At 42.1% G+C, this 16,848-nt stretch overlaps 1 protein-coding gene across 1 annotated transcript; it reads right to left on the bottom strand.

Annotated features, from left to right (window-relative positions):
• Positions 1–564: 564 nt before the first annotated feature.
• Positions 565–3,110, bottom strand: LOC118384150 (proline-rich protein 29-like). Its single transcript, XM_052518305.1, has 7 exons — positions 2,972–3,110; positions 2,865–2,870; positions 2,171–2,298; positions 1,386–1,442; positions 1,293–1,324; positions 1,108–1,178; positions 565–596 (listed from the first exon to the last, which is right to left on the bottom strand). Exons 1-7 carry the CDS (start codon positions 3,108–3,110, stop codon positions 565–567), a joined length of 465 nt encoding a protein of 154 aa, XP_052374265.1.
• Between the last annotated feature and the right edge of the window lie 13,738 nt (positions 3,111–16,848).

Here is a 16,848-nt window from a genome sequence, read left to right as displayed (position 1 = left end):
TCATAGAAAAGCGCCCTCTGACTTTGTCATGACAAAGATGATGCTGCCTCCTGCTGGGTGTTTTATGTAATGGATGTAGGAATAAGGCCCAAAACTGCTATAATATTGGATAAAATATGCCATTTAGCAGACATATATCCAAACCGACTTACAGTCATACCCTTTATGTATGGATGGTGTCAGGATCCAAACCCACAACCCTAGTGTTAAAAGTGCCATGCTCTCTCTACCAACTGAGCATCAGTACAAGTCTGGAAGTGAGCTTAAAAACATTGAACAATGCTGAACAATGACGATCTTGGCCTTTTCTTTACTTGAAATAACATGTAAAGGAACAACAATCTAAAAAGACCCACATTAAAAGGTGTAGAAAAAAACTGAAATGCGGTGAGCATTCTACGACTTCTGCAAGATACACAAACATGATATCATGAATATCTACTATGAAGAACAAAACTGCCGTGCCTCTGAAATGTATTTCTCTTTACTAGGAGTTTAGAAGGACTCTATCTTATAATAATAAGGCTAATGATGAGTGGATGCTGTAGATTTCTGCTCTTGATGTCACTGTCTTCTCTCCGTAGCCTCATAGTAATCTACACATTCACGAGACGAAGAGAGACATGGAAAGCATCTGATGAACACGTTCTTCACAAGTGTTTAGTATAATCAGCCTCATTATAACTCACAGTATCGCAATCAGCAGCACTGTCAGCACCCTCATCAGCATCATTATGATCCTCCACCAACCAGCATCACAGAACTCTCACATCATCTAACAGAGGGTGCTAATGGGATGTTAGATCCATAGAATTAGGAATTAGTAGTAGTAGTAATTTAATAAAACATCTATGGTTAGATCCTACATGTTAGAAGAATGTTACGCGACCCCGTACATGCCCAATAAGGCCTTTGAGACTTCCCATCCCCCAGAACAACGTTCTGTATGTACAGTACCACAGATTATTGAGTCATTATATTTCTATGGTAACTCCCTCCCATTGTTTTATCCGGTGTTCTGCTATGGACACCCATGTGTTAATGTTAGTGCTGCGATATGTGTTATACAGACATACAGCAGAGATGTACAGTGTTCCAGTTGTGTACCTGTTGCTGGAGGGACGTCAGCCCCCACAGTCCTGGTAGCTCTGGGTGGGGGAGGAGGTGGGACCGCCCTCCTGGATGACATCACATATGCATATCATTGTTATCTCTGGCCCACATTGTTTCACAACAGTCTATGTACGTGTGGGTACAGTAGGGGTTTTGAATGGGGTTGTGTTGGGATTCACCTGATGGTGTCTCTGTGTGGGTAGGGTGCTAGCTCTAGGGGTTCAGCAGTGTTGTGGTAGACCAGGCTAGGGTGAGGCTGGGGTGGAGGCAACCAGGTTGGGTAAGCCAGGTAGGCTGGTAGTCTGGTAATGGTACACCTCTGGATCCTCCTCCTCCGGCAGTATGTAACCCTTATTTAACTAGGCAAGTCAGTTAAGAACAAATTCTTATTTACAATCACGGCCTACCCAGCCAAACCCTCCCCTAACCTGGACGACGCTGAGCCAATTGTGCACCGCCCTATGGGACTTCCGATCATGGCCAGTTGTGATACAGCCCGGGATCAAACCAGGGTTTGACGCATCTAGCACTGAGATGCTGTGCCTTAGAACGCTGCACCACTCGGGAGCTGTAAAATCCCTTGGGGAGAGCTGGCCTGGAGGGGAGGATAAAAACAGCCTATTCAGAGACAGCATGTGTCAAATGGCACCATATTCCCTAGTAGTTCACTATATAGTGAATAGGGTGCCATTTGGGGCTCATCCTCACTCTCCACTGGAATGGGTTGGATGACATACTGCTTATGGAGCCTCAACACAACCACTAAACTGACTAGGAGCAGTGTGACCCAAAACAGACTCCAAAAATAACTTTTAGGTGCATTAGCTAATGTGAGGAGCCACTCTGACCTCGGTCTGTTTACTTTTCCAGATTGTCATATCAGATTAAGTATGTCTCTACCTACTGAAACACATGTTTTCAGATGAATAATGTAAGATGAGTGTGCTGCACACGGACAGGCGGGATGATAAGTTGGCACATGTGACTAACAGTAAATGTACTTCAGGGGTGGAGGGTGGGGTTGGGGCTGGGGCTGGGAATAGCCAAATGACTGAACCTCAGAGGTAGACGGAGGGTGGAGCTGGGGCTGGGAATAGCCAAATGAGCTGAGGGCTGACATGGTCATGTTGTTCATGATGACCTGGTGCATCTGGGCATTCTGGATCATCATCAGCTCCACCAGGTCTGAAGTATAGCAGAGAACAACGTTATACACACACACACACACACACACCTGCATGGAAGCTAAATTCTTCTATATGCCTGTTGTGCTGTCCTTTATCATTTAAGTGACAATCAACCCATTTCAACCCACATGGTGTCCAATCACAAGTTATAAATCAGATCTACCATCCTAAATGTTTTATCACCTCCATTCCTCAATCTCTGTCTGACATCCTTCCAACAGGAAGGAAAATACACATTTTGCCCGCTGGCTGCTTGACAGGGTACTCTGGCGACAGCCTGGTGCAACATTTAGCAAAATGACACTATATTATACAACTCTGTCAAAACGGGGGGATTCCGAACTACTCATTGAATAATATCAGAAATAATGCCAATACTGAAATGACCCTCAATATAAGTGAGTTGAAAGTAAAAGGAGCAGAAAGGTCCGTCAGAGCAAACAATCACTGCCCTGGCCTGAGTGACCAACAGACAGACAAGGATGAAGCTAGAGGTGGAGAAGGAGTGCCATAAAGAACATGACTGTAATTATAGATGGTTGAGCTCTGGCCCTTAGGTCCAACTGGCACCTGCAGTGACATTCACAAACACAGAAATCAATCCACACAGAGAACGAGTGAGGCGGGCTCTGTCTGAAAAGGCATCTTGACAGCCTGCCTGCCATACACACCCTGCTTGACATGTGCTGGCCCGGTGGAAGGAGTGGGAGATGACGTGGCAGCAGGGAGCTGCTGTAGGATGGTGGTGGGCTGCTGGGAAGCCTGGGAAGGAGACACGAGCCTGTAATGAGGATCTCTTCCTGGAGGCATATAGCCAGGGAGAATATCTATCTCCCATATCTAATACTGCCATGGATGAACTACTGTTGAGAGGCAGGCAATATCAGCCCACTCACTCAACACAGTTAACAGTAGCAATGCGTGATAAAACATCCAATTAAAAACTATAAAAGTAGTGAGCCTGAGATATGCATCAAGAAGATAGGACTCATCAAGCTATTAAGACAATACTCAAATCGCAGCTGTTGTAGGCTAAAGATGCCTCCCTTGATGATGCTGAGCGTGATGTCAATGGCATGTAGAGAGCCAACTTTCTCTGTAAATGAGTGTGGGTGTTCAATATCACATAGAATTACAGCTTCTATGATATGCCAAGTATACAGATCAACTGTATTTTTTGCTATATAAAAAAATCCATGTTGGCCACGCTTACAGGCTGATGATTTATCTGCACATTCTGTGTGTCCTGGTTCCACTGCTGAAACTGTGGGTAAGTATCATCTGTCCATGCCATTGAGTTTCATATGTCGGTAAAAATAGAGCTGTAAATAGTAACTGAAGATAAACCTTGTTTTGATGCAACCCAGGCTTGGAGTATACGCACTAGTTGGGCTGCCAAGGCGTCAAAAGCGCAAACAACAATAGCGAGAAATATGCGCAGGTCGTTGAGCACATATAAGCTGGTGCATCACTGTAATGATTATGCTGCTATGACATATTTAAACTAGGACTAATTAGTCAGTCTCTCTATCACATGTATTTTCTTACCATTTAGGCCTATCTGGTGTAACTGACTTTTTAAAAGTTTCTTAAAGAGCAAATGAGGTGGTCACACTTGAATTGATTTTGACAGTTGTGGCACAAAGGTAGCCTTCTTCCATGCAGCTAAGTGAGTGAATTCCTAAAAGTAGCCTATAATTGGGATTTCCCGCCCCTAGACAATGAGCCTGGCAAGTCCATATGGTCGCATGCATCAACGTTGACGGAAGGGGCTGGGAACAGGTGGGCCGCCGCCACGTAGGTCTCTCACTCTAAATTGAGTGGGCTAAGTATTGGACACCTGGGATAGGCCTGGACCAGCTCGCTTTCACTTCACAGACCACTAATTACGGCTTCAATTTGATGAGTTTTTCACTCCGACTCCCGCTATCTCCGCTCTCCTCCTCAGTGTCTCTCTCTCCACTCCTTCCCTTCCCCTATATGCTGTCACTGTTTCCCACGCGGATCCCATCCGCCCCCCACCGCAGCATTTCAAACGGTGTAATTAATCAATGTGTGCGCCATCTCGGAATGATCGCCTCTATTTTTAAAAAGCCCAGTCACCAGGGCCATTTCTAGCATTTTTGGGGCCCTATGTGGGATGTGATTGTGGGGCCCCACTACCTCGTGGACAAACCATTTTAGTGGCCCCGCTCTTGGCAGAGGAGAGGAATAATCGCAGCTTTAAATGGAATATCCTCCAATTCTCCAAAAATGTGCCATGAGGCATAAAGAAATTATTGCAGTTCTACAGATTTTGTTATGGGATGGAGAGAAAATGTTGCCATTTTAAAGCTAATTTCCTGTCATTCTGAGTGATAGAGACTAATAAAATCAACGGGGGCCCCCTGGAGGTCAGGGCCCCTGGACACCAGGGTTGGGCTCAATTCAAATTGAAGGAAGTCACGACACTTTTGAAATAAATATCTTCTACTTTGAGTTTATTGAGAAGTTGTGAGAATAAATCAATCTTTTTAGATGATTGAATTGTGATTTTAGTTTACTTCCTAAATTGACTGCTGGGCATGTGTCTTGTGATTCGGCCATGACTACTACAAGGTTAACATCGCTAGAAACGTACCTTGCGATCTATAAAACATTAGCTGACATGGGCTAACTGAGTGACTGTCAACAACTGACAGAGTAAAACTGTTGATGGGTCTTTCTATAAACTGGGGTACCAGTGAGCATTTCTTGTAGTGGACAAGTGTTTGGAGCTGTTACAACGTCATTAATTACAATTCCCTTCTTTTTTCAAGTGACCACGTTAAGATATAAATGGGGAACATAGATACATTCAATAGAATTAATGAGTTGAATAAAAACCGATGTTTAAAACCCTTTCTCATGCTTGGAGTCTTTACAGATTTGGAGAAAATCTGGGTGACATAAAAAAAAAAAACATTGACCTTGATCCTGTGAAATTCCTGGATATTGCTGTCAGACTCATTTTTTTGTAATGATGTCTCAAAAGTGTACTGTAACCTTTTAGCATTTCGTATCTTGCAATCTTATGGTGTGAAAACAGTTTTATGGACACACATATTCAAAATAATGTATGTGATTGCAAAAATTATGCTTCAAACAGAAATAGTATCTTTAATATGATTAATAAAACAAAAATAGACACTGTCATTAAGGAGGTTCTTTAATAATTATGAATAATAGTTTTTTAATGTGCTTTTGCAGCCTGGTCTCATAGACTCGACGTAATCTAGTAAATGTAAATCCAGGACACTCAAATTAGCATGATACACTACATGGCCAAAAGTACGTGGACACTCCTTGAAATGAGTGGATTCAGCTATTTCAGCCACACCTGTCGCTGGCAGGTGTATAGAATCGAGCACACAGCCATGTATTTGTAACTGTAGTTGCTGTTAACTATAAGTGCTGTTATGTTTGCAACACTCACTACCAAGTTCCAAACTGCCTCTGGAAGCAACGTCAGCACAAGAACTGTTCATCGGGAGCTTCATGAAGTGGGTTTCCATGGCCGAGCAGCCACACACAAGCCTAAGCTCACCATGCGCAATGCCAAATGTTAGCTGAAGCAGTGTAAAGCTCGCTACCATTGGACTCCAGAGCAGTGGAAACACATTCTGTGGAGTGATGAATAACGCTTCGCCATCTGGCAGTCCGACGGACGAATCTGGATGTGGCAGATGCCAGTAGAACGCTACCTGCCCCCATGCATAGTGGCAACTGTAAAGTTTGGTGAAAGAGGATTAATGGTCTGGGTCTGTTTTTCAAGGTTCAGGCTAGGCCCCTTAGTTCCAGTAAAGGGAAATGTTAACGCTACAGCATACAATGACATTCTAGATGATTCTGTGCTTCCAACTTTGTGGCAACAGTTTAGGGGAGGCCCTTTCTTGTTTCAGCATGACAATGCTCCCGCTTACAAAGCAAGGTCCATACAGGTTTGTCGAGATTGGTGTGAAATAACATGACTGGCCTGCATAGGGCCCTGACCTCAACCCCATCAAACGCCTTTGGGATGAATTGGAATGCTGACTGCGAGCCAGGACTAATCGCCCAACATTGCCTGACCTCACTAATGGTCTTGTGGCTGAATGGAAGCAAGTCCCCGCAGCAATGTTCCAACATCTAGTGGAAAACCTTCCCAGAAGAGGGGCTGTTATAGCAGAAAAATGGGGGACCAATTCTATATTAATACCCATTATTTTGGAATGAGAAGTTCAACGATTAGGTGTCCACATTCTTTTGGTCATGCAGTGTATTACATTACGTTCTGGAATGGTTATGTTGCGGTGGATGGGTAGGCGTATAACACAAATGTCTCGCAACCCAAAGGTAGCGAGTTCAAATCTCATCATGTACAAATGTATAACATATTATATGTTTTGCAAATTCATAACATATAATACGAATTGTAATTCGTAACATATACTAAATGGGTTGTCTTGGATTTACGTACAGAATAATACGAAATGCTCTGAGACCAGGTTTGCGTTTGATTTCTGAATGACATCAAGTGATAAAGAGCTTATGTGATACTGCACTCAATTTAAAAACAGCCAAAGTGAATGAATCAATATTGATCTGGAGGATTGACAGAACATTTTGGTGTCTATGTTGTTAAACGTTCAAGGTAATTTGCCTATTTCATTGACAACATTAAAGCAAGATTCCTGAGGTAAGATTAAGGTCTATGTACATTTTGATCCTTGTTTTCTAAGGAGTAATGGGGAGCATGAAAAAATAGCATGCAATTTGTTTTTGCATCTAAAATCCAAAAAATGACTTGATAATTCATTGATAAAATGTGGGTGGGGTTAAATATGGAATACCTTGTCAAGTGCACAGCCAACACTTCCTGTTCATAGATTCTATGAATCTATGAATTAATTGATTAATAGCTGCTCATACTATGCAACAGTGCCAAGATAACGTAAGGTCAATTTCTGCATAAGATTTAGTGTGTATTAACTTATTAATGAACTGCTGTTACTGTTAATGGTTCGCTGACTGATATATCCAAGTTACTCAACTAACCATTGCTAATCTTATTAAATTATGGCATACAGAGCAGAGCCCCAGCTGTTTTGAGCCCCCACTGTTGAGCAATTAAAAAATATATATATATTGGTTGTATATTGGTTTCATGCGTTTCACTCTAGCTCAGTGCTTTCTGTGGTGGTGGGGCAGCCAGCGGAAAATACGAAGAGTAGGGGTTGGTAATGTTCTCTAGTTTTGCTGTGATTGGCTCAGTGTTCTGTCACTCATGGGGACACTAACTCACCTCAAAATCTACGGAGAGAGCTCGGAAATTCAAGCCCATTGGGTGCTGCCATAGATTCACATTAGAAGTGCCCCTCCAAGAAGGCTCAAGGTCATTGGCCACAGTAAAAATGACGTCGAATGACATTATACCTACCGTAGCTTTGATTGGACTGATCATGTCAAGATCATACTTCAAAATCTTAGCTAGTAAGCTAGACAAGCAGTCATCATCATGATCCAAGTCGATATTCTACTGGCAAATCCTTTTCAATCCTTGTCATATGAAGAGAGATTATAGATAAAAAAAAGTATCAGTGCTCATCCTTCATTGCACATAAACATTACACAACATGTTGGAAATCGCAAAATCAACAATGAATGGTTTGGAAGGAATCAGTGGCTAACTGCAAGCGTAGAAAAGCAATCACTAGGCTGCTATTCAGAGGAGTGGGTGTGTGGTCTACGTCTGGGTTTAAGGGTCTCTTTTCCAAGCTTAAAAAGATAAACATTCACATGCAACACCGTGGGCCAGAAAAGGTTGAATACATTGGCCATGCTGTCAATACAGCAGGACTTGTGCTGCGTTCAAGACAACTGGGAGCTCGGCCAAAAATGACCTCCGACTGGGAAAATACATTTTGAACGGTCATCCGACCTGAAGATCACTGACTTCATGATTCAACCTTGTTTTTTTCAGAGTTCCCAGTCTCCTTGAAAGCACCATAAATCCAGAGTTTGATGACAAAGATTGTTGACAGGAAGGACCGCCGCACCACCTTCCTGTTCAAGTGAGCACAGCACAACAAGGTGAGTCCAAAAATGTATTCTATGCTGCTGCATAAATGATGTAATATGCCCGGGAGATATGAATACTGTAGCTAAGAAAATAATACTAAGTGTATGTTGTGTAGTAAGCTATTAGTAGCCCATGGTCCCTTTCCCCCTCATAACTATAGCCCGTGTAGACTATAGCCTGTTTTAGAAACATGTAATCATCGAATATTGTGAAAGCTTTCATTGTCTGCTTATGTGCCCACTTTATTTATCTTGGTGTACAGGGAGAATATTGTAGAAACAGCTCGTGTTCTGAATTCTGTTGCTGTACATTTCAAAAGTGCTGAACAAATAGTTATATTGACTACGACCATCTTAGCTCACTCATTAATGTCTTAATCGAAATTATGGATTGCTTCTTATCCGCTCATGGTTCCCTTATGCCGTAGTTTGTACATCTCAACTATCAGTAGAAACCACATTTGCTTGAGCAAGTCAGCCATATCAGCTATGTTTTTAAAAGGCAGCAAATGAGGCTGAATGACCTGCCTGACAAGGATCAGCTGATAGCCAGGTGTAGCAGTGGTAAGGATTCACTTCATGGTGCTGAAAAGAAAGCTCTGCTGTTGGGACAGCTTTATCCAGGCCCTAACAATTTGTGGGCACCGTTTGTCACAGTTATAGTGAAATTAATGTATTGTTTAGTGTTGTGTTGTGTTGTGTAGTGTAGTGGCTTTGCTTGCATGCATCTAAAAAACATTTTGTGAGTTTGCCCCCCCAAGATTTGCATGCTGAAATTGCAACTGGTTAGTGGTTGCACATCTAACTAGCTGGAATAGTAGTGAATTGTAGACATGTAAATATACCCTTTCACTGTTTACAGCAGGGCTCCAGTTCACTGTTTACAGCAGGTCTCCAGTTCACTGTTTACAGCAGGTCTCCCGCTACCCAGACCAGCCTGATCAGCCTGATAGGGTGCTGTGTGTGTGTCCCTTTTACACCAGTGCAAATCTGTGTGTGTATAGCAATGGAATGAAACATCCAACCAATGCCTCAAGTGTTGTACTGTATGTCCACCATACACCTGAAGGGTTGTGGGGTCCTGTCCAGAAACAACCCCTAGCCCCTACCCCTTACCCCTAGTGGATATCTGATAGAATTGGACAGGTTTAAGCCATACCGCCAACATTCCACAAAGCATATCAGAGGGTAAGATGGAGCTCTCACCATGTCACCACCCATCAATCCCTCTCAGATCTCCACAAGTGTCTAGACTCTGGGCAGTAGGGGCTAGGGGTTGTTTCTGGACAGGCCATGGGTATTAGGGTAGCTCAGTCAGCCAGGCACTGTAAAAAAAGGTATAGCTGTCAAATACTTGCTTCCTCTGTCCTCAGTTGCATTTCCTTGATTCGTTACATCCTCTCACCTCGTCTCCTTCTCAAAAACTATTGGATGAAAAGGTCAGAGGTCCCTCCCAATTCACCTTCTTATCTAATGGGTTTTGAGAAGGAGGTGAGGAGAGAGGATGTGAGGAATGAAGGAAATGCAATTGAGATTCTCCCCTTGTTTCCTCCATTCCTCACCTCCCTCTCAAAGCACATTGGGGGAGTGGAGGACAGGTTCCTCCCCTCAGGCTCTAATGCACAAAGGCAAGGAATGGAGGAAACAAGGACAGAGGAAGCAAGAATATGATGTATAGATTTCACACACACGCACACGCACACACACGCACACACACACACACACACACACACACACACACACACACACACACACACACACACACACACACACACACACACACACACACACACACAGACACACACACACACACACACACACACACACACACACACACACACACACACACACACACACACACACACACACACACACACACACACACACACACACACACACACACACACACACACACACACACACACACACACACTGCTTGAAGAGTTTTACAGATTATAATTATTTCATTATTGGTTATTATTATTATCAATTATTTTGTTGATAGAACCCATTGTATTATATTATTCAGTATTCAATTATTATATAAACTATTAAAAAATATATAGAGAGGCTGTTGTTTATCTTTTTCATTCTTCTGGAAGGTTCAGCATGGCTATAAATGATAGAGAATCTTACTAAAGCTAGTGGCATTTTAAAATTACTTGTAGATGTGTTGTTGTTGCTAGGAGTTACGGTCTCATTGTGCCTATCTAGACTCTTATTCCTGTAACTACACACGCAGAGATACAAGAAAATCATATTTAAATGTATATCAAACCATTTTGAAATGTTGACCCTTATGTCACACATTGGCCCCTTTATTTATACACTGAACAAAAATATTTAAAAAAAAACAAGTAAAGTGTTGGTTCCATGTTTCATGAGCTGAAATAAAAGATCAGAGAAATGTTCCACATGCACAAAAAGTTTATTTCTCTGTTGTGTGCTGCCTGCATCTGAATTATGCTTAAGTTATCTTCAGTAATATTTCATGAAAAAACACACACACACACTGGACAGTGTGGGGTAAGGGGTTAGCTCCATCCCATTAGGGATAATTTATTAATGCTATAAGCCCCTGATGAAACCTCATGCCTGAGATGAGTTCCCCTTCCCATCACAGATAACATCATTAACATTAGCTCAGCATTAACTCAATCCTCCACTGAATACATTACAGAAAATAGAGTGACAACGCTGCAAATGTTATCACATTACTGTAAATGTTATCACATTACTGTAAATGTTATCACGTTACTGTAAATGTTATCACGTTACTGTAAATGTTATCACATTACTGTAAATGTTATCACATTACTGTAAATGTTATCACGTTACTGTAAATGTTATCACATTACTGTAAATGTTATCACGATTCTGTAAATGTTATCCTATTAGTGAGTTCATTTTGTGTGCTGGCGTTGTCACTATGAACAAGTGGCTAGTAATGCTGAGGTTGCCGTTATGAATGGGTAGACTAGAGAAGGTTCTGCTTTTTTAACTTCAACCCCTCATCATCGGTCCTTATTCTGACTCACTTGCACCCCCCGCGTCCCCTCCCCTCCTTTGCCCCCCTCACCCCCTGCGGCATGTGCTCAAGAACATGGCCATTACCTTTCTCGGTTCCTATGGCAACCCTACCCTGCTCTTGCAGCCCATAGATAATGGTGGTAGCAGTGACGGTATGTGTGCTCAGTGGAGTTTGTTGGTATAACAAAAATGAATGTTTACAGTTAGTATTGATATGTCCTATTTTGGAACATACACTCAATCTCTCCTTCTTAGCCATCATCTCCATCTCTCTCTCCCTCTTTATCTCACTTGCTTGGTTTCACACACACACACACACACACACACACACACACACACACACACACACACACACACACACACATCTCTTCATAATTCTTTAAAACACTAATGCACCCAACTAGGGATGAAGAGAGAGAGAGAGAGAGAGAGAGAGAGAGAGAGAGAGAGAGAGAGAGAGAGAGAGAGAGAGAGAGAGAGAGAGAGAGAGAGAGAGAGAGAGAGAGACAGTGACAGTGACAGAGAGAGTGAGTAAATGTTATTTTTTCTTTGTAGGTCCCGTATCTGACATATACCTTTTGAAAGAGAGAGAAAGAGGGAAGGAAGGATGGAGGGAGATAAGGCTATGAATACATGTCTGTCCTCCCTTTTTCTTGTCAGTACCCTGAGGAGAATAGTTGAATGACAGGCACACACAGACAGACACACACACGTACACACACACACACTATGTTTGGTAGCAGGCAGCATGTGTGTGACTGCTTCTAATGAACACGTCTCTGTACACACGCTCGTGAATACTGCATTACCCAGTTAGTAACAGACTCCAATCTCATTTAGTCTTTGAGGGAGCTTGGGAGTTGGGGAACGGTTCTTCCCACTGTTTACCCAACATCCCTGGTGTGGTTACGCAAGCTCATTACAGGTGATTTTCAGAGGAAATCAATGGCACAATACCCAGAGTCCTCCTGGGATAGAAGGGTCAGAGAGAGACACTTTCATGTCAATTGTCTCAGGCAATTCTAAGCTCTCCAGAACCCATTGTTGTTTGTTTAATGTTTTTTTAAAGGCAGGCACAGAACTTGAGTCCCATTAATACTGAAAAATACCTGCCTCTGTCTGCAGTGAATGTAGCAGAGCTGTCATGCCCGTCCTTATGCTACTCCCATCCGGAAGGGACACTTACAGAGATGTTATCTAGTACATTTTTTTTGTCATCACTGATCTCATGAGTTGCTTTAAGTGCTAATTGAAGGGGGGTACCTTATAGAAAGAACCCCCCAAGACCGTTGTGATTCATTTTACTGAATGAAAGATTCCAGTCCCCTTATAATCCAGGGGTGTCAAACTCATTTTGCCTCGGGGGCCGCATTCAGTCTTCAATGAAGTTTGGGGACCGCCCAAAAAATGTGTTATTTCAAAATTTGCTAAATAATCATCCTCTATCCATATTGCCTGGCTGTCTAGCTTTAATTCAGGTGATTATTAGCATGCTAGACACAGTCAATAAACTGTATAATTTCTATATAATTTCTACACAGTTTTACTCTCATGATACACTAGCATAGGATGCCAGGCGGTGAAACACCACTTCCCATTCATTTCAATAGAAGGAAAGCGGTGAGAAGCGGAGAGGGCGGTTGACCTTTGGGCGGTGAGAAGGTGGTGTGGGAGGCGGTGAAAAATATAGACGTTTCCCAACTTTATGCAAATCACCAGCGGCGGCCGCTGGGCGATGACCAATCATATCGAGTGGTTCCCATGACGAATTTGACGCTCTGCGACACAATGCTGGAGACTTTCTTCAGCAAAAATGTCTGACAAAAATACAACAATACTAAGTGATTATAACATCATAATGAAGTTGACAGGAATATGTTAGTTAATGTAGAGACAAATAATTATGCAATTTTTTTTATCATAAAGTTCATTTAAGAAAATCGTGATTTCGCAAGCTAGCTGACTAGCTAACATTAGCCAGCTAGCTGGCTAGCTTTATGGATGATGTGACATGAGTATGAATTTGTCATTCTGGTTGTTTAATGTTTTAGGGACTCCTGAAACAACCAGCACACCAGGCTGTCATCTTGTGAAACAGTGGATGTGAAGAATCTAGCTAGCTAAAGCATTTACTGAAAATTGAATGTATAATTGTCTAAGCTTGCCTTGCTGATATTTGCCATGCAATGCAGATGAAATAACGTAGCTAGCTATGTTCTTGCTTATTGTGCAGTGGAGGATAAACATACCTGTATGCCTATGGATGTGTAGCTAGCTATGTAGCCGGTCTGTGTATGGACCCAAACGTTAGGTATACATATTAGTTCAGAACCTAGCTATGAACCTCAGCTATCATAGCCAGTTGTATCAACTCCAAAACAGTCTGAATGCCATTAATGAAGCATATAAATTGAGTCGAATATAATATAACTTTGAACCAAGGCTGCAAGTTGTATATACATGTAGTTATTACCCTGCATGAGATCCCCACATTGTAGCCTGTACATTGAATATATTCACTAATCATGTACTCTACCTTGGCCAATAAAGGTGCAGTTCAGGTATGAACGCCTTTGAGATTATTTTTCAGTCATATCCAATACCAGGAGTATCAAATTCCAGTCTTTGAATGATGCTGTGTCTGCATGTATGTATTACAATTATACACTTCAACAGTGTTTACCAATCCTGGTCCTGGGACATCAATGGTTACACATTGTAACTAATAGACTAGAGACATGATTTAACTAGTTAAAGGCTGATTTGTAATTCATATATACAGAAATAGAATTTAAAAAACAGTACACTACACTTCCTATGCATCATGTAAATACTCTAAACCCGGTTCTTCTCAATATATAATGCCCTTCATCTGCATTGATCTGATAAACACAGGATAGGTGTAGTATTTCATCAAATGAGAGACTTAATTTCAACCAGTAGAGAATGTGAAATGCTTCATTGAAAGAAGTTCATTATCCAAGTGTTATAAATACATGTATTATAAATATTATAATTGTAATATTATAAATACAAGTTCAATCTGTACGTCAATGCACATCTGATGCACATTGTGCATTATAAAAACAGAGGAAGAAAGACAGAAATGGAAAGAGGTAAGAACATAGGAGAAGCGAAGGCAGCATATGATCACAGGGACTGAAACACAGTAAAATGTAAAATGTAAATGTAAACACAGTGCTACCCAAATATTCTCTCAGTTCATCATAATTACATAATAGTGTCTTTATTCGGCCCGAAGGTTATCTTAAAAGCGGGTGGCGATGATGGGACTGGGGGTTGGCATCCTCTCTCACATCAAAACATAACTGCAGACAAGAGACAGATGGAGAGAGAGAGAGCATGTTTAAGCCTTGTGTTCGTATTTTTTATTCTAATATTGTTAGTCATCACAATAATCAGGAGGTGAAATGCAAAACTGACCTTGGGTCATTAACTCTGGGACCAGTGCATTTATATCTGTATTTCAATGTAAAGCATCTCTTTACTAATAATTCCTGTTGACCTGACCATGTGACCTCTCACCTCTGATCATGCTGTGCCATCTGCTTACAGCACAACACAATCCATCAATCAGATTGATACATAAGTGTGTAGGTGTGGGTTATAGGGTGTCTAATTGTCCTACATTTTTTTCAATATGGGTGATTTAAAATAGCCTGTTTTGTTTTTGTACAGACATCACACTCTTACCTAAACAGTACCCTCACCTAAGAAGTAGAAATCAAAGGGAGAGAAACTGGGAATTGAATAACTGCAGTTGACTTAGCTAAGTAAATGCAAAAATACTAATATTGCAATGTGAATGGCTCTTAAAAGACCCTTTGGTTGTGCATAGTGTAGTCTATGGTGTTGCCAGGGAACAGCGTCCTCTTCAATAAAGTAGGAGGTGAAGATCTCCCGCACACGGAATGCCTCTCTTGCTGCATTGTTGAAACCCATCCTTGAAACAGCAGACTTCTCCACGGCGGCGAGTTGCAGAACCCCTCCTGGTCCTCGTGTCCATCCTCATGAAGTTATGCATGACACAAGTAGCCTTCACACACCTGAATTCCTCCAGGAGGCAGTCCCAGATGGCCCTGGTCACCCAATCTTGCTGTAACCTACACGTTAACTGTAGGCAATAGTTTTGTAGGAATTTCCAGGTATCTGTAGGAATATGGAAGACAATGTAATTATTAGACTTTTACATCACCAGGTCATTGTGGATTACTAAAGTATAATATCCCTGATAACAAATCATGATGTATGATGACGCCGGAGAAGAAGGCAGATGTTCTACGTGCCCCCAACTGATTGTTCATTTATTTCTTGTTTGTAACTCAATGTTGTACTTATTTTGTGCATAATGTTGTTGTTACCGTCTCTTATGATCAAAAATAACTTCTGAACATCAGGACTGCGATCGCTCACCACGGACTGGCAGAATCCTTTTTTTCCTGTAATGAGTCTGAACAGGCCCAGCTCCCTGTGATTTGCGTGAAGAGGAGGGGGAGAAAAAGGGGCCTGAGGGCGGGCTGCCTTCTGAGAATTCGTAGGCGATCAAATAAACTCCCACTTCCTTCCATTCTGCGAGCAAATGTGCAATCTTTGGACAATAAAATAGATGACCTATGCGGAAGATTAAACTACCAACGGGACATTCAAAACTGTAATATCTTATGCTTCACGGAGACGTGGCTGAACGACGACACTATCAACATACTGGTGATATGCTGCACCGGCACGATAGAACAGCGGCGTCTGGTTTGACAAGGGGCGGCGGACTATGCATTTATGTAAATAACAGCTGGTGCTGTTAAGGAAGTCTCGAGCTGTTGCTTGCCTGAGGTGAAGAGTTTTCATCTGTATTTTCGTAGCTGTTTACATACCACCACAGTCAGAGGCTGGCACTAAGACAGCATTGAATGAGCTGTATTCCACCATAAGCAAACAAAAAAACACTCACCCAGAGGCGGCACTCCTAGTAGCCGGGGCCTTTAATGCAGGGAAACTTAAATCCGTTTTACCAAATTTCAATCAGCATGTTAAATATGCAACCAGAGGGAAAAAAAACTCTGGACCACCTTTACTACACACACAGAGACGCATACAAAGCTCTCCCTTGCCCACCATTTGGCAAATCTGACCATAATTCTATCCTCCTGATTCCTGCCTACAAGCAAAAATTAAAGTAGGAAGCACACATCAGTCATTGGCTTCATCAACAAGTGCATCGATGACGTCGCACCCACAGTGACATACCCCAACCAGAAGCCATGGATTTACAGGCAACATCCGCACTGAGCTAGAGCTGCCGCTTTCAAGGAGCGGGACTATAACCCGGTAGCTTATAAGAAATCCTGCTATTCCCTCCGACGAACCATCAAATAGGCAGTGTCAATACAGGACTAAGATCGAATCATACTACACCGGCTCT

Source organism: Oncorhynchus keta, chromosome 5 (genome assembly GCF_023373465.1).
Source record: "Oncorhynchus keta strain PuntledgeMale-10-30-2019 chromosome 5, Oket_V2, whole genome shotgun sequence".
NCBI classification, from domain to species: domain Eukaryota; kingdom Metazoa; phylum Chordata; class Actinopteri; order Salmoniformes; family Salmonidae; genus Oncorhynchus; species Oncorhynchus keta.
This window is presented reverse-complemented; position numbering and strand designations above follow the sequence as displayed.

Bases quoted from the DNA above. Each gene is read 5' to 3' on its own strand.
- LOC118384150 (XM_052518305.1), bottom strand. From the start codon at position 3,110: ATGCCTCCAGGAAGAGATCCTCATTACAGGCTCGTGTCTCCTTCCCAG. The intron at 1,325-1,385 runs GTTGCCTCCACC...GAACCCCTAGAG, and splicing joins TACCTGGCTTACCCAACCTG to CTAGCACCCTACCCACACAG. The intron at 1,179-1,292 runs GTGAATCCCAAC...GATGTCATCCAG, and splicing joins CCACACAGAGACACCATCAG to GAGGGCGGTCCCACCTCCTC.